The sequence below is a fragment of the Bacillus rossius genome, chromosome 8 (genome assembly GCF_032445375.1).
Source record: "Bacillus rossius redtenbacheri isolate Brsri chromosome 8, Brsri_v3, whole genome shotgun sequence".
In the NCBI taxonomy this organism is placed as follows: domain Eukaryota; kingdom Metazoa; phylum Arthropoda; class Insecta; order Phasmatodea; family Bacillidae; genus Bacillus; species Bacillus rossius.
In genome coordinates, this window is record NC_086336.1 from 51,689,763 (window position 1) to 51,716,440 (window position 26,678).

The following is a 26,678-nucleotide window of genomic DNA, read 5'->3' on the forward strand; positions in this document are numbered from 1 at the left end:
ATTTATCTACCCGCGATAAGAAACAGTGTAGAAGTATAGCTTCACATTTTCCAAACGGAATGTTTCAATAAATATCAAAAATCTTGTGCTATCTGAAAACTTAAAATGTAGTACTAACTTCAAAAAAAAATTAACAGTAGTATGGTTTGGTTCCTCCGGGTACAGGCTTCAGGCTGTGGAGCTGGAGCCATGGAGCCGGCCGATTGCTCTGACGTTACGGCGGCCATCTTGGACTCAAAAATTCCTCATAATTCCTCCAAAATGACTCAAAATGACAAAATTTCCCGTTTTTAGGGAACATTTCTCGTTTTCTTCTTTAAAAAACCTCAAAAGTCATTTTGCTTTAGAAAGAACACCTTGCTCATATAGAGGCTTAAGCATCCATGTCTACAGCTTCCGATAAGCCTCTGACGTCTTCATAGATTATGTCATCATGGCATATGACGTCACCGTTGCAATTTCCGTTACGGCCGCCATCTTGAAAATCTTATTTATTATCCGATTTTAATGAAAAAATTTTAAATTAAAATAAATAAATAAATTAAATTTTAATAAAACATATTTAAATACATACATTTACGACATGGAGCTCGGAGTCCTCGGTTCGTACCCGGTGAGGGCAAAAAAAATAAAAATGGCGACCGAACCTTCCTCCAAGGAAGCCGCTGGCAGACTGACTCCCCCCACCACTTATGTCAAAGTATATATATCGTCACCTGTACGGTATTTGGGCAACAGATCGGCAACAGATATGATACAAATATCCGTTCCCTAATGATAAGGCACTGGCCATGTCATACAGTGCAATAGGAATACTTCTAGAGAACAAGTGTAGAATATTCAATGTCTAAACCCTTATTTTTGTGTCTTGGAATACCGGCCTAAGAGTACGTGACCGTACGCAGTATTTCATTTCGGTCAAAGAGGAAAGGAGAGGAGTGGGTAGGTGATGGAATCACTTTTCCCGCTGTTCGCTTTCAAATTCTTTCCATTTTTTGGTGGCAATGATAGGTTTTTTTTTAGAATTTCGTGGGAGGGGGGAGGTTTAAATATATATATATATCCCCCATCAAGACGTGTCAAGAACACTGTGTAGTTCATTCATCAACGTCGTGCTTCAATACCATTTTACCAACGAAAAGAAAGCTATTTTTTTTTTAACTGTCTTCCGGGCACTTGAGCAAATGGAAGTTATATCAGACGCCAGATTTAAATACCGCCGGGGAAATAATTTTTGGTCGAAGCAGCTGCGCTTAGGTGCTGAGAATTTAATCGCGGTGGCGTACACACTTTGGGTGTGAGGCGAGCGGCAGAGGCGGAGGGTTTTGACGTCGCACGGAAATGCGCACTAACTTTCACGCCATCCTGTGGAACGATACGTGGGAAAGTGGAGGGGGGGGGGGTGGATTTAATAAGTGAACAACCGGGTGTTGTCGCCGTCCGAGACACAAAGGGTCGAGAGTAGCGAAAGCGAGCAATGGGCGCCTCGCCAGACCAGACGCAGTCGGAGAAGACACGGCACGCGGGGAGAACAAAGGGCGCGAGGGAAAGATTAATGAATTAATTACGGCCTAACGACTTGTCGTCACCGGGGTCGTCGATAGTCGTAAAAGGGGGAACGGTTAGAGAAGAGAAGGAACAACGACGGAATATACACGAGATGTAAGGGGAACGACAGCATGTCTAGAACAATCTACTGGGCTCACGGCAAAGTACACCCGAGGAAAAACCCTGGTTCGACGCCCAAACGTATTCCATGTGAAGGGGGGAGGGGAATGTTTTCTGAGCACTCGAACTGCGGGGCCCCTAAAAAGAAGAATACCGCATATATAACACACTAGAATGACATCTTTCACACTACACTATCTTCTCTTGCGATATTAGGGCGTCGGGGTTTGGCCGCTAAGGGCGACACAGGCTCGCACATCACACTTATCTTCGCCTCTACGCGCCAGGCACCGAACTGGTATGCAGTATTCACGTCTCTGTAACGCGCCCCTGCGAGACTTTAACACGCGACTTAATCATTTTACGCTGGAACATCTCCTACACCATTAACAATGCTGCATTTTATGTGATTGGGTCACTTGAATATTGAAATGATGGTATTGTGTATATTGTCCTTCAGGGCGTGTCAAAACCACTTATAGTTAAGGCCACCTATTTTTCGTTTAAAAAAAAGAAGAAAAAAATCACTTGCATAGAAACCGGAAAAAATTGCGATTTCAATGACTCTATGCACTCGAGCAAATTAAATCTGCTCTTTGGCCACTGACACGTGACACCTGTAAACCATGGGAGGCTCGTGATTTGATACATCTTGATCTGAAGGATTTTTCATCGGCCCAGAGTTCATCCGATTAAATTGTTACGTTACGCGAATTGTTCGTTGAAAAGTCCGTTGAACCTGCTGTAATTTGTGAGCGTGTGCCTACGAGAAGAGACTGAGTGTGTGCCTGTGAGCGTGTGCCTGCGAGGGAGTGCCTGCGAGGGTGTGTGGCGGCGAGGCGGACGCGGTGAGCGGGCGGGTGGTCTGTGCCCGCAGCGACGGGCGTGGTGCTCAACTCGAGGCACCTGCTGGCAGTGCTGCTGGTGCTGGTGCTGGCCGCCGCCGCCGGGGTGAGCGTGCCCATCGCGCTCCGGGCCGCCTCCGACTCCTCCCACGAGGAGCGGCTCGAGGTGGCCGTCAGGATCCTGCAGGACGTGCCGCTGGTGGACGGGTGAGTCGCCTCTCCCCTCCTTCCCTCCCCGCGTCATTGTCCTGTGGTCCTGCGACCGGGGGCCATGCAGATCCCGCAGAAAAGATTCCCAGACTAGATCAAAGTTAAAACACTGTAGCATCGTCTGTGTTTCGTGATTGGGCGAGTTTCTCCCAGGTACCTACACATCGATTGTAACAACACCAAATCGCAGTGATTCAGTGCGGAAGCAAACGCGTCCCGAGTGGCTCGGTCAAATAAGGCAACAACGACTTCTCCCGCAGACGGCCGCCGCCAATCACTAGGTAGAAACCGCAGGTGCGGGTATACCCTGTTGCAGTCTAATAGGCGTTCAGATATATAATTTCTTTTTTTTCGCGAAAAAAAAAAAAATTCCTGCCCCTACGAACAAACACTGTCTTTGTTGGGGTACAACCATAACCAAAAGATGGGTTCACAATTAAAAAAAAAAAAAAAAACACAAGAGAGTTTATGGTAGGCCATGCATTTCGATGTGTGTCCGATGTACGTTGTTAGTGTTAATAAACAACTATATTAACTACCAAATGAACTGACCAGCAATTTGTGAACACAGTTTTTCAAAATACAAATTCATTTGAGTTTTTTATTAACTTTAGTTAACCATTCTTGCCACTGAAAATTAAAATTTTTATTTATTTTAATTACTAGTGTCTTTTTGTGAGTAAAAGCATTAGTAAATATTTCAAGCAAGAATTATTCTTAAGCAATTGGTATAATAACTTGACAATTTCTTGCCACAATATGATTGATAAGTCCCACCAGGATGCCATCATACTTTTCTCTCATTGGCTGTTACGCCACGCGTCCATAACAGAAATATAACATATTCATTTCCCTCCTATGCGCACGACCTGTCTCGCACGACCGTTATGTGCGCTGTTGTGAATCAGTAGGTTCGTAAACATGGCCGTCAAATCTTGTGCAAATCACCATATGTTAGTGTTGTATTTATCCATCGTGCACCCAGCTTAACCCGCGGACCGTATTGCAGAACGTGTCCAGACAGAATCCCAGTAAGGTAACGTACCGGCGGCCGTTTTAATAAACGGTGCCCTGCGCAAGGCTAGAAACTGGTTCCAGCACATTCTGGCGGACGTTTGGAAACCATCGATACAATTGTTACTGCAAAAATCCTACAGATAGCAGCACCGTCGCACTCTAAATTTTCCCAAGTACTTTTTTTTTAATTCGCGATTATTAGAGACCTGCACAATTCGCGGGTTCAATGCCCTCCAGGATAGACTCTACTACACTCTACACACTCGGGCAAATGCCACCTGTTCATTGGCTGCTGACTTGTGAGTCGTCTCGACTGAGTGTCTGTGATTCGACACTTCTTTGAGCGAGGGGCTCTAATTGGCCCTCATTAATCCAGATTAACAGTGAACCATTGGTAGAAGCAGCGCTAAGGTATAATTATTTGAATTTTAGCATATCACGAAATGAATCCGCGAATTTTGCAGGTCTCTAGCGATTATTTCTTGTTATGACCATTAAAGTGTACATAATGTATCTCAGGATAGTTTCGCTGTCACAAAGTTTTCAATTGCCACACCAACAAGCATGGTACGTCCCACGATGATCACAGAAATGACTATGTATGAGTTAATGGCGCCAGACGTGTGCCCGCCATCTGGATGAAATCAACGGAAAAGTGAACTGTGTATGCGCGGAATTTTGGGCAACAGATATGTCACGGATAGGATACCGAAATCTGTTTCCTAAAAGTAAGGGACTGTATGTGTCCTATAGAGCTATAGTGCACTAGGAATTCTGTTAGGGTACATGTGTAGCAGATTCAACACCTGAACACTTACTTTTTGTGTCTTGAAATACCGGCCTCAGTGTCAACCATCTGCCTACTCATCTCTCAATTGTAATTAGAGACCACAAAAATTCGGGGATTCGTTTCGTGACAAGCAAAAATTAAAATAATTATAAAGTGTTGCTGCTTTTGCTATTGGTTCACTCTTAATTTACAGGACTCTGACTCAATTAGAGACCTTCAATCACGAGTATCCCCGTTGAGACAAGTCAGCAGCCAATGAACAGGCGACGTTTTTTAGAGTATGTAGTGGATCGTTGAGTCTATACGGGAGGTAATTGAACCTGCGAATTATTCCTGTTCCTGCTAATGGACTCGGTGGGTAGACAGTTTGCTGTTGCTGGCTTTGCGGAGTGCCTAACCACTAGGCGTGAGAGACAGCGGCGGTGGTTTCCACACCAACGAGCAATTCGTTCAAGTAAGCGAATTTAAATTATGTTTATTGTGTTCGTGAAACGCGCGAGCGAAGTTCCATAAATGCATTAAATTAAATTTTAAAATATCAACAAGAAGGCATTTCACTCGATACACAAAATACCTTAATGAACTGCATACTACTTCTCAATAATCGAACCACTGTTTTGCGAATACACTGCTAAAAATTTTCACCTTAAATTTTACCAAGAACACTGGTCACAAATTATCAATGGATCTTCACTTTCTTTGAACATTAACCCACAAGAATAATATTTGTATATGAATAATCATCAAAACTAGCTAAGGCGACTGCAAAAAAAAAAAAACAACACATGTTTCCCCCTTCTAGGATGGAGTTTATTCTGTTTATACAGAAAACATAACTGGGATGTCGAAATACGAAGAACCAGTTATTAAAAATTACGAAGAATTCTTCTTCGAAAACTCCGTAAATTTACTGTAATTTCTAACAGTAGGCCTACAGATCTCTCAAAAACTGCAGAAATAAAATATGATAATAATTTTAAGTACTAAATAAACTATTTAAAATTTAAAGTTAATAATTAGTAATTTTGAAGTGAGTGGTAAATATTCATAAATTACGTGTTTGTAACGAAATGTCGAATTGCATGTAAACTCGGACCCACAAGGTGCCATGAGATGACGCACGTGGCAAAAGGCGCGTGGCACGACATGATGGTTTCTGGGCAGGTCTGTGGGCAAGCGCACCGCGGGAGTTGGGTTGGGACCACACTCTCGCTGCGTCAAGGTCACGTGTGTGCGCTGCCGGTCCACGGGACACAAGACGGCGAATCTCGCGTGAGGAAGCTGTTCTCCCGCGCCCTTAAGGGGGGAGCACCTGCATTTCGAGAATGAATTTCGCGTCGACGTGTCTCACAAAACACTGTAGCTTTTTTTCGCAGTTATTGGCTGTGGTCGGTGAGAGGTGTTTCTCCCGCACTTGGCGGGGCCAATGAGAATGTGGGTACCGTACTGCTGCACGCCCACAGTTCTCCACAACTGCCAGGAACGTACTTGAAAATATATTTTGCTTATATTTATCACGCTCGGAACTGAACAGTAAGACCCATTGTCATGTGGCTATTCCAATACGTATTAAATACACAGTTTGTGATACGAATTCATTCCTGGAAAATATTTTTATACCGTGAGTATTAATAAATACGTTCTGTAATTCGTACTATGTCGTTTCCTATTGATGACATGCTAATTAATCCTTTGAAAACTTGGTACATAGAAAATTAAACTATTAAAAATAAAACAAAAACAGGTAATTTAATTAATAATAATGCAATTTTTCAAAAAAAAATTACAAATGAATGTGTTTCATTAGTCCAATAAATACTTGACTCTAATATGTATAAAAAAACAATAGATATTGCTCGTTACCGATCTTACATTTTACGTATTACTGATGAGTATTGAATGTTCCATTCTCGTCTTTGTCACACGTTCATGGTCTCTAGTGAGCCGTGACGTACTGACTGGTTTGAAACGGAAACAAACGTGCCTGCGTCGGGCGAATCTCTGCGCGCCGGGATCCGCTTCTGCGAGGTTGTCTGTTCTGCGTCTGGGGGGGAGTTCTTTTCCCCAGGCGAAGGAGGGGGAGGAGGGAGATGTATGGCGTCTGTATGCAGGGACTGTGCGTCAGTCACGCCGCGCAGCCAGCTAGAACATGTACACGTGGCAATAATCCTCGCGAACCGCGCAGGGGCTAATCGCTGATATTTCCCCTCGAGCATTGTGAATTATTCCGCCGGCTGTGGTGTCGCGAAGAGGAGGGGGGGGGGGGGAAGGGGCGTGTGCCGGGGAGAGAGAAGCTAATTACTCCGCCAGACATTAACCTCTCTCTCTCTATCTCTCTAGCCGTCTCTCTCGCAGCCTTCGCGCTAACTGGATCGGCTGCTGCGGGTGAAGAATAAGGCCTCGCGCGCTGACTAATGGGCCGGGTGGCAATCAACGCCTCTAGTCACGCGGGAAAAGGGACAGAGGGAGGGGGGGGGGGGGAGAAGCGAGTCAACGCCCGCCGCTTGATCACGTGATCCCCGACGGCACAGACACCTCCTTCCGTTCTGCGCCGATCTCTTTTCCTCTCCGAAGCAACACTTTCAGTACTCGACAGTGATGTGTAATCATCTATCCTCGGTAACTAAACGAGCAAATTCTCTCGTTGCAAATAAACTTACAATACGAAACAACGGACACGAAAATTAAAGTGGAATTCTTTAAAAATAATGCGGAGCGTGAGAAATATACCGACAAATAAAATATTCGCTTATCAAGTACATACCGAAATTCGCTGCTTGAGTCGTAAACGTTGCTGGCCACCATCGCCCGCAGATGGCAACATGAAACAACCGGAAATTTTAAACTATTAGAAACGGCTGCGATAAAAGCGTAAAATACTTAAAACAAAATCTTAAACCCCGGCTTTGGACCTGATTTTGGACAGCGAAATTATTTAAAATACTGTCATCAAACAGTTAATACTTTAAAGATTCAGCACACGTTTGAAGTCATACTTCTATGTCATAACTAAAATATTAACCTGAAACATTTTAAAACACTATTATAGCACTAAGCATTTACTTTCATGTATTTTTATTTTGCTCAAACAAATGAATTCAGTTTGGAAATAATTATTACAAACATCACTTAACCCTATTGAGCTGACTCAACATTAGTATTGTATTATATTGTTATTTCAAAAGTAAAGAAGAATTTTATTTTTCAGTTACGAGATTTGAACCACGCCCCTTGAGGTTATTAAGAGCGCGCTCTACCGCTTGGGAATACAGGAAGGATAATATGTATTATAATTATTGCAATGCCAGTTTACTTAGGTATTTTAAAACTTGATATTACTTCTTACTATGACTATTTTAGTTTACCAAATACATTCCGGGGTAGTTTCCCTATCATACAATTTTCGTTAGACACGCCAATACGTTTGCTACGTATCCTAATGCTAACGAAAGTAACTGTACAAGGGTTTATGTTGCCGCACGGGTGTCCGCCATCTTTGTGTCCATTCCCGTTTTAATGAAATCTTTCCTCTGCCAAATGCTAAGATGTTTACACGTCAAGAAACCTTCGTGCTTCGCACAGCTTGTTTCCCCAAGGTATGGTGTTGGGACCTCGGTCTGAGAACATCCGCCAGACTTCTCGCTGACGTTCGCCGAAGACGTAAACCACAGCGAACGAGAGCAACGAATAAGAAAAGGAAGCCCGCAGTTCCGTCGTTCCGTTGTGTGTTGCGCTCCGACGAACCGGCTCGTTGTGTCAGGGCTCGGTGCAAGCAGACACAACTGTTGAGTTGTACGTAAAATACCAACCAAGTTAATGTACAAGATAACCTTTAGAAAAAAGTATTTAAAAACGAATTAATACTGTTTTCCTAAGGTATTCCACACTTTCATAGCTCTTTAACATAAATTATTATTTTAAAAAAAAATTCGAATGAAATTTACAAAAGAAGTATTTAACTATAAACGTGGTTGAAACTCGAGACTAAAAAAGATTTCCTACGTAACTGCACGGAAATTCCACTTTTTTTTTATTGCAGAGACTTTTTTTATTAATTGTATGTCAAGTACGTGAATACTGATAACCTACTTAGTTTTTTTATTTGTAGATTTTTCGATAATTTTACAGTATTTAAAAACTGTGATTTTCTGGTAAAAATGAAATGTGCCAGAAACCATTTGCTCCTAGTTGGAGCACAATTAACAAACTGAGCCAAGGATGTGAAGTCCAAAATAATTGTGTAAGGAATAACCATCAGTCAACTGCAGCAATCCTGGCACGCCTGTAACTCTGACGCTTATGACAGCACACGTCTGAAGCTTTTATCATTGACGCACGGTAGATAAAGTGCGCATATTTTCAAACTGTTTGAAAACTTGTAAATTAATTCAAGTAATTAAATAAATATAAAGGCATCACGTTTTTATTTTCTGTTGTTTTCTTTGCCTAAATTCATTCATTTCAGCCTAGTTATAGTACAAGGTAGGCTACGTTTCTATGTAAACGTAATAATGGCTGTGTAAACATTTATTTGTATTTGTCTGACTGTGAGCATATTTTATTGTTTTTATTAAGATTTATTTATGTTTTTAGAGTAATTAAATATTGTAAAGTGGAATAATAAGTGGATGTGACCCTTAATTTTCTGAGCTTGGTACAAGTGTGTGTGTGTTGCTTATTTAAATCGTTTAGTATAAATTCAACAGTTTTTTCTTCAGTTTAGTTTCCAGTGTATAATGCATGAGTTTTATCTTCAATTTAGTTTACAGTGTATTATGCATGAGTTTTATTTTCAGTTTTTTGTTAGATATTTTACTCTCCCATGTTTACTGTTTAAAAAAACATACCAATTGTGATATCAGTAACATGTAGCGTAAAATACGAGTAATTGGTTTGTTTATTAAGTTTTTATTATATTGTGTAAGTTGTTTTTCATGTTCTTGTTAATTCTCTTTTATTTAGTTTAGCTTATTTATGAATGTCTGCTTTGTTATAACTTTACATTTAAATGTACATCATGCCTGATGTTGAGTGGTTGGCAAGGCGACACGACTTAACTTCACCGCATGAAATAAGTCGATAAATGAATAAACTAGATTTGCTGTCAAAATAAGTTCATAGTTTTATTTCAAGTGTTCAAGTCTGGGTTGGAAACAATTACAGGTAGCTAAGCCGGAAGTGCGAGGTCGTATTTACCGTGTCTGTTGCGCATCAGGGATAGAGTTTCAGAAATTTCGCAGGTTCGTCTGGCCTCAGGGTAGAATTCAAAGTCATATAGGCGTACTCAGCCCAAGTCAGCTTCAATTGGTTGATTTCTTAGCGAGAACATTTTTTATCCTTGTTAATTTGGCACTACCTGATTCGCTCACTTCTCTCCTAGTTGGGCATCGTTAGAGACCTGGAAATTTCGCGGATTCTTCTGGCCTCAGGATAGAATTCAAGGTTATAGGTGTGTTCGACCCATGTTTACTTTCCCATTGGTCGATGTCTTAGCGAGAACATTTTTATCCTTGTTATTTGGCACAACCTTATTCGCTTACTTCTCTCCTAGCTGGGCATCATTGGTTCACGGTCGTAGACGGGCGTGTCCAAACAACTGCGTGCCAATCATGAACACAGTGCGACAGTGTGGAGGTTTGCATTCTAGCTTGCGACTAAATGAATCCGCGAAATTTCCGTGTCTCTAGGCATCGTCGTCTCACGGTCGTGGAGGGGCGTGTCCAAATAACTGCGGTCCAATCATCGACACGGTGCGAGAGTGTGAAGGTTTGCATTCTAGCTTGCGACTCAATGAAAATGTGAAACTTCCGTATCGCCGATCACGGATTTCGAACGACGCGACAATTTTTGAAACGGAGACCAGAAAAAACGGGGCAATGGCTTCCTCCTTCATCACGACATCGCTTCCGATCCGCGAGTTTTTGGCCAAACAAAAGTTTCCTGTCTTCTGTCCGCATACAGAAAATGCTTCCAACAGTGGATATTTAACATCGGAATGTGTGCCGCATCATCAGCCAGGGAGAGCATTTTTTTTTAAAGAAGATCAGTTCAAATTTTGATTTCTAAATCAAATTATTCACCGTGTTTGCGATCGCACCTCGTGCGTAACTGACCAAAAAAGACTAACTTTTCATTTTAGTTACGATCACCCAGATGTTCTTAAACCTACCTTCAACAAAAAAAAAAAAAAAAAAGGTTCGGCGAATTATTTTTCCAACTGAGGAAACTGACCAAAATGTTATTGACGTGACAACGTCTAATAAATCGATGAACGCCGGCTGCACGCACGAAAAAGTGTCCCGTAACGGACATTGTCCCGTTACGCTGTATCCCGTTACACTCATTGTAAGCTTGCGCGGCATTTATCTCTCTTCCACTCGATTGGAACAACCATCGATTTGACCTTTTCGAGGCACATTAAACTTGAAACACTCCCATTCGTTTCCTATTTGTCCTATCATCATCCTATCCTTAACAGAATAACACAGATTGGAATAAGTCAAATAGCAAACATGTATAAAAGTTACTATAGGTTAAATAATCTCTTCGTTAAAGTAATAAAAATATTTGAATTAATTAGTGCAAATAAAAGTAAATTTATCAATTAAAATTGTAGATTTCATTTCACTCCTTCTTTGTATACATACAAAATAGTAATAATTCAATAAAAATGATTCATATTTATTCATAAAAGTATGCAATAATTTCATCAATGTTTTGTAATGACGTTGTCAGGTTAAACTATCGTCCGTAAACCGACTTTACAGACAACCAATTATTTTTTTAGTTACAATTAGTCAGTTAGTTCAGTTGCGTGCGGGGACTTCGGGGCAACCCGGAGGTGATATCGGCGGCGGACTGGATCCACCCCTGAGTGTCGGCTATTCTCGCGTCGTCCGGTTACGTCTGGGCGGAGCCGAGGGTATAATTGGCTGCCTCCACGTCACTGTCCGAATCACGCAGGTGATTGGTGTGTGTGTGAGAGAGAGATAGTAATGCTGCACGCACTGTCCCATAAGCTTTTTTTTTTTTTCAGAAGAAAATAGATACATCCATACAGGTTAACGTTTTCCCCTCTTTCCGTCTAATGCAGTATTATTTGTCCTCTAGTTGAGGGCCAAATTAAGCTACGTTGCACCGGGAAACGAAATCAATGCATATGATTAATCTTGCTAAAAACAGCACAATTTGGGTAAAATATAAATAACGGTGGATTAATGGTCCTTAAGATGGAGAGACACATAAACTAGGGGACGTCACCGTGTATTCAGTTAGTTTTAAAGCTGCAATGCAGTTATGTTTCACTAGTAAATTTTAACTTTGTTAAAGGTAAGCACATGCTTTACTAGGATTTTTGAAACTCATAGCGATTAGTCCTGCAACTAAAAGTGACATAAACGTTATGTTATATATAAGCTGAATGTGCTTAAACATCAGATTAGCGCACCTAACGATTATATTCGTGTTATATTTAATCCGTTTAAGGCGCATAAATATAACTAGAAAGGTTTATGCAAATTTCAAAAAATAACAAGAAAAACATTGAATAAATATATATAAAGTTTATTATTTCTTGATGACAATACTTCAGAATACAGCCGACATAGGTACACGGCAAAAAAAAACATTAATGAAAATACTTTCACTGATTTATCTTTTTTGTTTCGTATCTATAAAAAAGGGGGACGCCTAAACCTTATATAAGCATGTAGCCAGGAAACGTGCTAATCCGTATGTAGTCAGTTTGATTGAGTGTTAAGTTTTTTTTTTTAAGTGAAGATTTCTTCACAGTCGGCAGGGTTAGTCGAGCGGGGCCTCATCAGAGAGTAACTAAAAGTGCAACGGGCAGGAGGGCTCGAGGGAGGAACTGCAAATTATTTTCATGTTACTTGTAGTCATATTTGTTATATTTGTGAACCTCTGTCTTAAACATTACTGTTTGGTGAGTTATCGAATGTTTTGTTTCACCGTCCAAGTGGGTGATTTAAGTGCAAAGTCTTGATTTAGACGCGTGTGGCTTGTGGATGGATCCAATGCACGCATGCGCTAAAATTTAAATAAGTATACCTTTTTTGCTAATTCCGCTACTGGTTCACTGTTAAACTGGACTCAGTGCACTGATATAAATTACAGTAATTTGACGGAATTTTCAATGAAGAATTTAACTCAAACAAAGAAAGAGTTATTCTTAATTTCAAATAAGTGAATCTTCGTAAGAACTACGAACTTACTTTCTATTTGTATACTTCGTTTACAACAAAGGTAAATTCACACGTGGACAAAAGAAGAGTCTTCTTACCGTAGAATTAACCAGTTATTACATGTTTTGCTAATGTACCAAGAATATTCTTTTGGAATCATGTTACAAGTAAGTGAGCACACACTGTCCGTAAATGTACGAATGATAGCCGTAGGTTTGCGAAGATAGCTGGATCATTTGTAACCAGCGTTTTTCGTAAACTGAAGGTGAATATTTGAAACCTTTGCCAATTAGATACCCTCAATCAAAGAAGTATCGAATCACAGGCCACCCGGTTCAGACGCCTCACAAGTCAGCAGCCAATCAGCAGGTAACGTTTACCAGAGTTTTTCATAGCAGTATATCCTGGAGGTCATTGAACCAGTCGCTACACTGTCAAAAACGTTCCCCTTAAATTCACGAAGAACGATGGTTACAAATTATCAAGGAATCTTCGTAAATGTATCGCTATCTTTGTAAATTTACTGGTACAAAGTTCACCAACTTTGAACATAAACCTACAATAACAAGCTTGGCATGCAAGTAAAACATTCAAAAACTGGTTGATACTCATGCAAAGTCGTAATTATTTTTCCCACGTGTATTTTCGCCCTATTTTTGCCGAAAAAAAAAAATTGGAAGTTAAATACGGCGTAGCTTCTACGTAGATCCAGCTACCCTATATTACGGAGATCTCTTCGTTTGAAAGTCCGTAAACTTACTGTAAAAGCTGAATCACAATCGCCCTTCGCTTCGATCCGTCAACCATTCGTCCGTCACTCTTTCGTCCGTCAACGCGTCGCATCTAGCCTAGCGATTTACAACTCGACTTCATCCATCCCTCAGAATATTTTCCTAAATAAGTGCTGCCAACAATCCATGTTTCTCTCCGAGATTTATATAGATGTTATTTGTCGGTCTTTTTTTTTTGTACGCATTGTATTGGAATTTCCTCGGAATAATTCAGAGACGTGATTAATTTGTTTGGACATTAAATTTAAGAAACGCAATGTTATTACACGAAACATCTGAACGACATACACAAAAAGCTTGTATTCTGGTTGTTACCTCCTGTCCGGAAGGGCGGGAGGACAAGGTTTAGAATCTTAGAGATTTGGTTCAAAAGTTCGTGAAATAAAAGTTTTTTTTTTTTTTACTGACAAAACTTTTAACAACATCACACGAATGATCAGACTTGACAAACTTCTGAGGTATTACTTTGATGACCAGCACAATGAGAAGTGCCCAAGGTATCTGTGAACAGATTAACAAGATTACCAATATTGGATCACTTATACAAATTACACAAATTTAATTAGTGCCTTTTTCTAAAGCAAACAGCAAATTTAAATTTTATTTTTTAGCAAATATCACGGTAACCAACGAACGTCAAATTGTTAGGCTCCTTACAATTCAAGTTTTTGGCCGCGTCCAAAACCATATATATATATATATATATATATATATATATATATATATATATACATATATATAGACCCGTGAATTTCGCGGATTCAATTACCTCCAGGATAGACTCCAATATCCTCTACATACTCGGGCAAATGCCAACTGTTCATTGGCTGTTGACTTGCGAGTCGTCTCGACTGGGTGGCCTGTGGTTCGACATTTCTATGAGTGAGGGTCTCTAATTGGCCCTCAGTCTTCCAGATTAACAGAGAACCAATGGCAGAAGTAGCACTCAGGTATAATTATTTGAATTTTAGCATAACACGAAATGATTCCGCGAAATTCACGGGTCTCTACGATATATATGATCCATCCGTGAGTCCGTGGAAAGTTCGAGCTCGGCAAGGTTTTGACGGACGGAAAGATGGAATGTTTAGGACGCGTGCAGGTCACCAGACCGACGGACGGAGGCGTGCTGGCGCGTGGTGACCGGTGGGTGGTGTTGCTCTGCCGCAGGCACAACGACCTGCCGTGGAACATCCGGCAGTTCGTGCACAACAAGCTGGGCGAGCTGCGGTTCGGCGAGGACCTGCGCGCCGTGCCGCCCTGGTCGCAGAGCTCCTGGTCGCACACCGACCTGCCCCGGCTGCGCGCCGGCCGCGTGGGCGCCCAGGTCAGCCGCCATGTCCGTCCACGAGCCTTCCCTGTTGGCTCCTGGTCTCCTCGGGAGTGTCACGCCATCCGCACGGACCTTCCTTCGCTGTTGCCTCCTGGTCTTCTCGAACATGTCAAACCATCCTCATGGACCTTCCTTCGCTGTTGCCTCCTGGTCTTCTCGAACATGTCAAACCATCCTCACGGACCTTCCTTCGCTGTTGCCTCCTGGTCTTCTCGAACATGTCAAACCATCCGCACGGACCTTCCTACGCTATTGCCTCCTGGTCTTCTCGAACATGTCAAACCATCCTCATGGACCTTCCTTCGCTGTTGCCTCCTGGTCTTCTCGAACATGTCAAACCATCCTCACGGACCTTCCTTCGCTGTTGCCTCCTGGTCTCCTCGAACATGTCAAACCATCCTCACGGACCTTCCTTTGCTGTTGGCTCCTGGTCTTCTCGAACATGTCAAACCATCCGCACGGACCTTCCTTCGCTGTTGCCTCCTGGTCTTCTCGAACATGTCAAACCATCCTCACGGACCTTCCTTCGCTGTTGCCTCCTGGTCTTCTCGAACATGTCAAACCATCCTCATGGACCTTCCTTCGCTGTTGCCTCCTGGTCTTCTCGAACATGTCAAACCATCCTCACGGACCTTCCTTCGCTGTTGCCTCCTGGTCTTCTCGAACATGTCAAACCATCCGCACGGACCTTCCTTCGCTGTTGCCTCCTGGTCTTCTCGAACATGTCAAACCATCCTCATGGACCTTCCTTCGCTGTTGCCTCCTGGTCTTCTCGAACATGTCAAACCATCCTCATGGACCTTCCTTCTCTGTTGCCTCCTGGTCTTCTCGAACATGTCAAACCATCCTCACGGACCTTCCTTCGCTGTTGCCTCCTGGTCTTCTCGAACATGTCAAACCATCCGCACGGACCTTCCTTCGCTGTTGCCTCCTGGTCTTCTCGAACATGTCAAACCATCCTCATGGACCTTCCTTCGCTGTTGCCTCCTGGTCTTCTCGAACATGTCAAACCATCCTCACGGACCTTCCTTTGCTGTTGGCTCCTGGTCTTCTCGAACATGTCAAACCATCCTCATGGACCTTCCTTCGCTGTTGCCTCCTGGTCTTCTCGAACATGTCAAACCATCCTCATGGACCTTCCTTCGCTGTTGCCTCCTGGTCTCCTCGAACATGTCAAACCATCCTCACGGACCTTCCTTTGCTGTTGGCTCCTGGTCTTCTCGAACATGTCAAACCATCCTCACGGACCTTCCTTCGCTGTTGCCTCCTGGTCTCCTCGAACATGTCAAACCATCCGCACGGACCTTCCTTCGCTGTTGCCTCCTGGTCTTCTCGAACATGTCAAACCATCCTCATGGACCTTCCTTCGCTGTTGCCTCCTGGTCTTCTCGAACATGTCAAACCATCCTCATGGACCTTCCTTCGCTGTTGCCTCCTGGTCTCCTCGAACATGTCAAACCATCCTCACGGACCTTCCTTTGCTGTTGGCTCCTGGTCTTCTCGAACATGTCAAACCATCCTCACGGACCTTCCTTTGCTGTTGGCTCCTGGTCTTCTCGAACATGTCAAACCATCCGCACCGACCTTCCTTTGCTGTTGCCTCCTGGTCTTCTCGAACATGTCAAACCATCCTCACGGACCTTCCTTTGCTGTTGCCTCCTGGTCTCCTCGAACATGTCAAACCATCCTCACGGACCTTCCTTCGCTGTTGCCTCCTGGTCTCCTCGAACATGTCAAACCATCCTCACGGACCTTCCTTTGCTGTTGCCTCCTGGTCTCCTCGAACATGTCAAACCATCCTCACGGACCTTCCTTTGCTGTTGCCTCCTGGTCTCCTCGAACATGTCAAACCATCCTCACGGACCTTCCTTTGCTGTTGGCTCCTGGTCTTCTCGAACATGTCAAACCGTCCGCACCGACCTTCCTTTGCTGTTGCCTCCTGGTCTTCTCGAACATGTCAAACCATCCTCACGGACCTTCCTTTGCTGTTGGCTCCTGGTCTTCTCGAACATGTCAAACCATCCGCACCGACCTTCCTTTGCTGTTGCCTCCTGGTCTTCTCGAACATGTCAAACCATCCTCATGGACCTTCCTTCGCTGTTGCCTCCTGGTTTTCTCGAACATGTCAAACCATCCTCATGGACCTTCCTTCGCTGTTGCCTCCTGGTCTTCTCGAACATGTCAAACCATCCTCATGGACCTTCCTTCGCTGTTGCCTCCTGGTCTTCTCGAACATGTCAAACCATCCTCATGGACCTTCCTTCGCTGTTGCCTCCTGGTCTTCTCGAACAAGTCAAACCATCCTCAAGGACCTTCCTTCGCTGTTGCCTCCTGGTTTTCTCGAACATGTCAAACCATCCTCATGTACCTTCCTTCGCTGTTGCCTCCTGGTCTTCTCGAACATGTCAAACCATCCTCATGGACCTTCCTTCGCTGTTGCCTCCTGGTCTTCTCGAACATGTCAAACCATCCTCATGGACCTTCCTTCGCTGTTGCCTCCTGGTTTTCTCGAACATGTCAAACCATCCTCATGGACCTTCCTTCGCTGTTGCCTCCTGGTCTTCTCGAACATGTCAAACCATCCTCATGGACCTTCCTTCGCTGTTGCCTCCTGGTTTTCTCGAACATGTCAAACCATCCTCACGGACTTTCCTTCGCTGTTGCCTCCTGGTCTCCTCGAACATGTCAAACCATCCTCACGGACCTTCCTTCGCTGTTGCCTCCTGGTCTCCTCGAACATGTCAAACCATCCTCACGGACCTTCCTTTGCTGTTGCCTCCTGGTCTCCTCGAACATGTCAAACCATCCTCATGGACCTTCCTTCGCTGTTGCCTCCTGGTCTTCTCGAACATGTCAAACCATCCTCATGGACCTTCCTTTGCTGTTGCCTCCTGGTCTTCTCGAACATGTCAAACCATCCTCATGGACCTTCCTTCGCTGTTGCCTCCTGGTTTTCTCGAACATGTCAAACCATCCTCATGGACCTTCCTTTGCTGTTGCCTCCTGGTCTTCTCGAACATGTCAAACCATCCTCATGGACCTTCCTTCGCTGTTGCCTCCTGGTCTTCTCGAACATGTCAAACCATCCTCATGGACCTTCCTTCGCTGTTGCCTCCTGGTTTTCTCGAACATGTCAAACCATCCTCACGGACTTTCCTTCGCTGTTGCCTCCTGGTCTCCTCGAACATGTCAAACCATCCTCACGGACCTTCCTTTGCTGTTGCCTCCTGGTCTCCTCGAACATTTCAAACCATCCTCATGGACCTTCCTTCGCTGTTGCCTCCTGGTCTTCTCGAACATGTCAAACCATCCTCACGGACCTTCCTTCGCTGTTGCCTCCTGGTCTTCTCGAACATGTCAAACCATCCTCATGGACCTTCCTTCGCTGTTGCCTCCTGGTCTCCTCGAACATGTCAAACCATCCTCACGGACCTTCCTTTGCGGTTGCCTCCTGGTCTCCTCGAACATGTCAAACCATCCTCATGGACCTTCCTTCGCTGTTGCCTCCTGGTCTTCTCGAACATGTCAAACCATCCTCACGGACCTTCCTTCGCTGTTGCCTCCTGGTCTTCTCGAACATGTCAAACCATCCTCATGGACCTTCCTTCGCTGTTGCCTCCTGGTTTTCTCGAACATGTCAAACCATCCTCATGGACCTTCCTTTGCTGTTGCCTCCTGGTCTTCTCGAACATGTCAAACCATCCTCATGGACCTTCCTTCGCTGTTGCCTCCTGGTCTTCTCGAACATGTCAAACCATCCTCATGGACCTTCCTTCGCTGTTGCCTCCTGGTTTTCTCGAACATGTCAAACCATCCTCACGGACTTTCCTTCGCTGTTGCCTCCTGGTCTCCTCGAACATGTCAAACCATCCTCACGGACCTTCCTTTGCTGTTGCCTCCTGGTCTCCTCGAACATTTCAAACCATCCTCATGGACCTTCCTTCGCTGTTGCCTCCTGGTCTTCTCGAACATGTCAAACCATCCTCACGGACCTTCCTTCGCTGTTGCCTCCTGGTCTTCTCGAACATGTCAAACCATCCTCATGGACCTTCCTTCGCTGTTGCCTCCTGGTCTCCTCGAACATGTCAAACCATCCTCACGGACCTTCCTTTGCTGTTGCCTCTTGGTCTCCTCGAACATGTCAAACCATCCTCATGGACCTTCCTTCGCTGTTGCCTCCTGGTCTTCTCGAACATGTCAAACCATCCTCACGGACCTTCCTTCGCTGTTGCCTCCTGGTCTTCTCGAACATGTCAAACCATCCTCATGGACCTTCCTTCGCTGTTGCCTCCTGGTTTTCTCGAACATGTCAAACCATCCTCATGGACCTTCCTTTGCTGTTGCCTCCTGGTCTTCTCGAACATGTCAAACCATCCTCATGGACCTTCCTTCGCTGTTGCCTCCTGGTCTTCTCGAACATGTCAAACCATCCTCATGGACCTTCCTTCGCTGTTGCCTCCTGGTCTTCTCGAACATGTCAAACCATCCTCATGGACCTTCCTTAGCTGTTGCCTCCTGGTCTTCTCGAACATGTCAAACCATCCTCATGGACCTTCCTTCGCTGTTGCCTCCTGGTCTTCTCGAACATGTCAAACCATCCTCACGGACTTTCCTTCGCTGTTGCCTCCTGGTCTCCTCGAACATGTCAAACCATCCTCACGGACCTTCCTTTGCTGTTGCCTCCTGGTCTCCTCGAACATTTCAAACCATCCTCATGGACCTTCCTTCGCTGTTGCCTCCTGGTCTTCTCGAACATGTCAAACCATCCTCACAGACCTTCCTTCGCTGTTGCCTCCTGGTCTTCTCGAACATGTCAAACCATCCTCATGGACCTTCCTTCGCTGTTGCCTCCTGGTCTCCTCGAACATGTCAAACCTTTCTCACGGACCTTCCTTTGCGGTTGCCTCCTGGTCTCCTCGAACATGTCAAACCATCCTCATGGACCTTCCTTCGCTGTTGCCTCCTGGTCTTCTCGAACATGTCAAACCATCCTCACGGACCTTCCTTCGCTGTTGCCTCCTGGTCTTCTCGAACATGTCAAACCATCCTCATGGACCTTCCTTCGCTGTTGCCTCCTGGTTTTCTCGAACATGTCAAACCATCCTCATGGACCTTCCTTTGCTGTTGCCTCCTGGTCTTCTCGAACATGTCAAACCATCCTCATGGACCTTCCTTCGCTGTTGCCTCCTGGTTTTCTCGAACATGTCAAACCATCCTCATGGACCTTCCTTTGCTGTTGCCTCCTGGTCTTCTCGAACATGTCAAACCATCCTCATGGACCTTCCTTCGCTGTTGCCTCCTGGTCTTCTCGAACATGTCAAACCATCCTCATGGACCTTCCTTCGCTGTTGCCTCCCGGTCTTCTCGAACATGTCAAACCATCCTCATGGACCTTCCTTTGCTGTTGCCTCCTGGTCTTCTCGAACATGTCAAACCATCCTCATGGACCTTCCTTCGCTGTTGCCTCCTGGTCTTCTCGAACATGTCAAACCATCCTCATGGACCTTCCTTTGCTGTTGCCTCCTGGTCTTCTCGAACATGTCAAACCATCCTCATGGACCTTCCTTTGCTGTTGCCTCCTGGTCTTCTCGAACATGTCAAACCATCCTCATGGACCTTCCTTCGCTGTTGCCTCCTGGTCTTCTCGAACATGTCACACCTTCATACGATGTTGCCTCCTGGTCTTATCAAACTTATCACTTTCATTCGCTGTTGCCGCCTGGTCTTCTTGAACATGTCACACCTTCATTTGCTGTTGCCTCCTGGTCTTATCAAACTTATCACCTTCATTCGCTGTTGCCGCCTGGGCTTCTCAAACATGTCACACCTTCATTCGCTGTTGCCTCCTGGTCTTATCAAACTTATCACATTCATTCGCTGTTACCGCCTGGTCTTCTTTAACATGTCACACCTTCATATGCTGTTGCCTCCTGGGCTTCTCGAACATGTCACACCATCCTCATGGACCTTCCTTTGCTGTTGACTCCTTGCCTTCTCGGGCGCGTCACATCATCCGCACACACTCGAAAATTTCGCGGATTCGTCAAGCCTCAGGGTACAATTCAAAGTCATTGGTTTCCTTCCCTATTGGTTGATTTCTTTAGCAGAAAAATTTCTATCCTTGTTAATTTGGCCCCACCAGATTCACTCACATCTCTATCTAGCTGGGCATATTTGGCTCACGGTCGTAGAGGGGCGTGCGTGTATAAAACTGCGGTCCAATCACGGACACGGTGCGAGAGTGTGAAGGCTTGCATTCTGACCTGCGACTAAATGAATGCGCGAAATTTCCGAGTCTCTGACCATCCATCGTATTATACCGGACCATAGGGGGTGGCTGGGAGGGGGGTGCAAGGAGAGGGAACGGGCACTTGTGCCCTGCTTGGCAGATTTCTCTGGAGTTATTTATGTTGTGTTTCAGTTAATACACTGCCGGGTATTTCCAAGGACCTGCTTATCTTTTTTAATATACTTCGCCGTAGGTGCATGTAGGCTTTTTTTTTTCGTCCTGTCAATTTTTGTTACATGTTGCGCGAGCATCGCAAAAATTCACTCGCATATTTTTTGAAGACGTGCTTAAATAAGTATAACTTCAAAGAGACGAATCACGAGAAGACACGATCTCGGAGAGCGCTTCACCTGTGCCGCTCGCACTTGCACAAAGTTTATAAACTAAATACATCCCCCAACTCACATTCCCTGAGATATCCTATGATAGTACCAGTGGTACCCATTTCACAATTGTCACTCAAGGCAATGCGCATATGATGTGTTATGAGCGCTGAAAACCACGTGAAGTTGTGTACAAACATTGTTGACAAAATAACAGTGGCGGAAATATACGTAAACCATCGGTACACACTTTTTTAAGAACTGTCAAATTTGAGACAAGTCACGTGACTCAGATTATACCGAATTGTTTCCCCCACTCTAATTTCCTATAGTCGCTACATTAAAGAAAAAATACCTATTAATGTTAATATACATGCACGACTGCAAAATGTTCGTTTTTCTTTATCCGTGGCTTACAGCATCTATTTAACTCTCTCTCTCTCTCCCTTACTATATCTCTCTTTCTCTCTCTCCCTCCCATCTTTGACGGTCTGCAGTTAGTTTCAATTACATGAAAGAAATTCAGCCTATGTCCGCTATTAGTTAACTGCTGTTCGCCCATTCCCCTTCTTTTGCCCATAACCATTCCTCATTTAGCGATTCAAATGAGTTGTTTAATGTTGGACAGTCGTTATAATGTAACAATATGATTGTGCTTGGTAATTACTAGGTACAGTAAAACCTCGTTTATGTGACGCTCGTTGATCCGGATCTCCGGATAATCCGTATCAGATTTGTAGACATTTCATTTAATGTTCACATAAATGTTGTTTAACTACGTCAGCAAGATCGTAACTACAGGTACGCCAAATATTCACTTGTTAGTTTGATTCAATTTACAGTTCCTGCATAGATTGTAGAATTATGGTAATAAAATGTTTTTTGTTGAGTTGAAGAAAGCGCATCAGCTGACAAACATCATGATGTGCTTGGAGCGTCAGCTCGACACCCCTCTAGATGAACTATTAAAGATAAAGCGTTTGCGTCACTGTACTTAGTTCAAACGCCATACATGTTTGGAGCAGAAGAGAGTGGACGAAATCTTTGTTAAGAAATGACGTGAAAAGTTTTTTTTGTATGTTTTAATGTCTTGTAAATATTATAAGGCATGTATTCTAGGTACTTTTTGTTGCAAAACTTATTTTATAAACGACAAGTCTGCTTTTTTGAGGATTTTGTTTTGCCTACTACCCATAATACTTGGACTATCCGGATTTTTTAATGCTCGGATTGCCTTTGGATCCAGTCATTCCGGATGAACGAGGTTTAACGTACCTGGAAAATTCACGTCATTCATTACACAGTTTTGACACGCCCTGCCCTACAAGAAACAAATAAAAAAGGTTAAAGATCCATATGTTATAATCAAATGAAGTCCTGTCTTAAGGTAGGTGACTAATGTGTGGAAAGTAACCTGGTAGCAGAGAAAAATCGTGAATTATGCATGTCTCTTTTTTTGTTTCTGTGTGCAATTACTTATTTAAAAAAGTAAAGAATGTTCAAATACTGCCCAATGACGTCACTTGAATAATTAATACTCGAAGTAGTAAGACATATTTTATTTACTTTTACAAATAGATTTTTTTTGTAGCTCGCTTTTGAGGTGAAAGAATATTAAGTGTCTTACTTTTGACGGATTCGTTTCTCAGATTTTCATCTTCTGAACATGGCTGATTTCTCAGTATAACCCATTAAATTAGCTAACGTAATCAGTGAAACGTGCGTTAGGAATTTAAAATCAAATGAAACAATTCCTTATTCTAGTTGTTATTTGTGGTATACAATAGTGTGTTTCAGTGAAAAATTAAAATATTTTCTCTATCAATGGTTTCATTTTCCCTAAAAATATGTAGTGTTATAAATAAATTAGTAAAATGGGTTACATATCACTAGAATATAAGTAGTGACTTTCGTTTTGGCTGAGCTCAAAGCTGTAAAAAGATATATAAGCTGTTGTATTCCTCAAGACTAAAAAAAAAATTTCCTTGTGAGCAATTAGGAATCAACGCCGTAACAAATAGCCAGAATGCTAAAGTAAACAATGGCACAGATCGTAAACGAAAGTATAGTTTTTTTTAAAAAAAGCTTCACATTGGTCCCGCAGTTTCTGTCGACTTCTCACGGACCGCCGAGAGAAAAACAGGGACTTGTGTTGTCTGTCCGCTTTGTTCTTATTCCGAGTTTAAAGGCATTCACGGGCATTTTCCATTAAGTTCCGTGACAGCGGCCTACGACAGTCACTCACTGCGGGTTTTACGGCGACGCTTCCCGAACCACGTCTTTGCTTATTTGCTCCGCCCTTTGTTAGAACCGCTTCACTGTAAGCTGTATGCGTAGCAACACAGGCTTCTTGTCTTGTCTGCAAAGTATACACAGTATATTATCGATTAACAGAGTTCCCTAATGTGGCCCACGCCAATCTCGAACAAGCGAAATCTCGTATGACACCCGATGTAATAAGAAAATCGTCTTTGTTTTCAGTTGGCCGAGTGGTATCATTTTTCGGGGTGATGTTTTCCCAGCTTTCATACATTACGATTGTTACTCATTGCGCATACAGTTTATATCAAAATTTTATAGCAGATATTTTCAAAATTAAATAAATTTTGGCTACACTACAGTTTCTCATCACAAACACATTCAGCTGCTTGCATCATTTCAATTGTTTGCGTCAAAATTAAAATGGATTTTTCACACAGGGCAATGTCTCACAAACTTTTTCTACACATTTTTAAAATCAAAAGTTTTGTTTTAAAATACAACTGGAAGCGCAATTAACGTATCATTCTTCCACGTGACTCCACGATTCACCCCACGAGTAAATGCCGTCTTTGAGGCTAATTTTCTTTAGGTTCTCCATAAAATGTTTTCAACAGTCTCTGCTGGCGATGGCGCTTTAGGTGGGCCTCGGTTGGTCGAGACTCCACCATGCGTGAAATGTAGGGGATGAAATAATTAACCACAAGTCCGCGCTAAAGGTGGACCACGAGGGATCGCAACGGTCCGGGGGGGGGGGGGGGAGGGGTTCGTCGAACCCTGAAGCCCCGGGGGTCGCCAAACGAACCGCAGAGTCTTCCGCGATTATTTCTTCTTCTGTGTGCGCGCCGTCTGGCCCCAGCGCTCGACCGCCCTCGCTCGCCCCCGGCTTTTTGTGATTTATGCCCTTCGGTCCTCCGCCCTCGTTTCTCTTATTCTCCTCCTTCTGGTCGCTTCCCGAATTCCGCTCGCGAGATCCGCTCCCGCGTTTTCTTCTCTCCGTCGTCGGAGAACGCCGTTAGGAGAAGAAGCTTTTTAAATTACGCTGCCGGCCCTCCCGCATTCGCGTTAGAGGTTAATACTACCCTTTTTTTAACGATAAATAAAACATTCCCTTATATGCTTTTAGAGCGTAGTCTGTGAACTCCATGTTACAACTCTGAACGAAATTTGGAAGCATAGAGCAGATTCCTGGATAATTTGTAACCAGCGCTCTTATAGACAGATATCCGGGAAAGGAGGAGAGATTTATTTTTTTGACATCCCTGTGATAACTCATTGATAGGACGAATCAAAACATTTTTGGGGACATACGCCCATTGCTGGTGAGGCTTTAAATCACCCCACAGGGTGGGCATCAACTTAAATATTGGGTGTAGACCAGCTGTAATCTCACAAAAAAATCGACCAATTAAACGCGCTGTATACACCCACGCAAATAAGCAGAGTAAAACAAACATTAGCGGAGAATATTATGAGAATAATTCGCGCAACGTTAGGCCCTACATGATGCACAAACAACTTACAATGACTTGTTCTTGGATTCCGACTGCGATACGTTTATTTTCAAACAAAAGCTTGACTTCATAAAAACCAGCGGTTCTACACGCCTGATGTTACACGTCTGAATACAGAAACAAAAAATATATTACTGTACGTTCAAAGATAGAGTTCAAGTCCGTGGGCTGCACTCGTACCAAGATTTTTTTACGGAAATGCAAAGTCTGAAAGGCCTTTGATTGTCTATTGCATGTTTACTTGTTGGGTGAAATAGCGTAGGGATTTCTCCACAGCTTTTCGCAGTTGGAAAGTTGCGCAGGTTACACGTAGTGACGTCACGAAGCGTGCACAGCAACCGGTGTTAAATGGGTTGAGCTCGTTAGTAACGAAAAAAGCTGAAGTGGAGAAATTAAATGATTTAAACAAAACTTCCAATCTTTAGCATTATGAGTTCTCTTGATTACGTTGTTCGTGAAAGCTCATATTGCAGCTAATCAACTCCGCAAACGTTGAAGTCAATGTAGAAATATCACTAAATCATTTAAATGATCAAAGTTCGGGCACCGAATCTTTCAGAGGCGGCGCTCAATCAGCACAGACGAGTATATATATATATATATATATATATATATATATATATATATATAAATATGTATTCAAAAGTCTCGGCGACTCGTAATATTGCATGGGAGTGCGTTAAAGACTAGTCGAGGGGCGGGCAAATGGCGACGACCTTACTTGAATGTCTCGTGGTTTGCAGTTGTCGAAAGGCCCCAGCTCAGGCCCCGCTGGGTGTGCTTGCAGCCGTCTGGGTCGCGTGCGCCTCGCACACGACTGTTTCCGCCTCGTCCTCAGCGACCACACTCGCTGTCCGGTAACTCGCTCCCGTGCTGCCGGGCATTCACTCCCGTCGCGGATCGCGCGCAAGTCTTCACTGCCGCGCGCCGGCCCACACACTCGTCTCGCTGTCAGTCATTCACGTCACAGCCGCCAGCAGCGCACTCGCGCTACGCGTCACATGACACTTGCTACCAACTCTTCCAACTTCAACTGCAACTTCACAACTTGTCCTGGCCTACGTGTCCGTTTCAGCCATAAGCGAGTCTGGTGCTCCGAATCATGGGCGGAAGGAAGCAAAAGAAGTGTGCACAGAGAAGATGTATCGGTACAAAAGGAATGATCGATGATCTCTGCGGAGGCTGCAAGAATGTTGCAGACGTTGCGGATGCTGTATCGGGAACTATGACGTCACCACCCAGTGACGTAATTTGTAAACAATGAATGAAAACGCAGTGTCACAAAGACAGAAGGAAATGAAGGGAGATGGGACACACCGACGAAATCGAAAGCTTAGAGGACGACAATATTTACTCACAGAAACCCATAAACAGCTGCATATGCTTGTAAGTGCAACGAGGACAATATATATTCCCTGTTATAAGGAGGGTACAAACC

At 43.8% G+C, this 26,678-nt stretch overlaps 1 protein-coding gene across 1 annotated transcript in view; it reads left to right on the top strand.

Moving 5' to 3' along the window:
- Positions 1 to 26,678, top strand: part of LOC134535372 (dipeptidase 1-like) — a 121,261-nt gene that overhangs the window by 64,166 nt on the left and 30,417 nt on the right. Inside the window, exons 3-4 of the mRNA XM_063374445.1 lie at positions 2,546 to 2,720; positions 14,693 to 14,849. Coding sequence (XP_063230515.1) covers positions 2,546 to 2,720; positions 14,693 to 14,849 — 332 coding nt within the window. The remainder of the gene's footprint in view (positions 1 to 2,545; positions 2,721 to 14,692; positions 14,850 to 26,678) is intronic.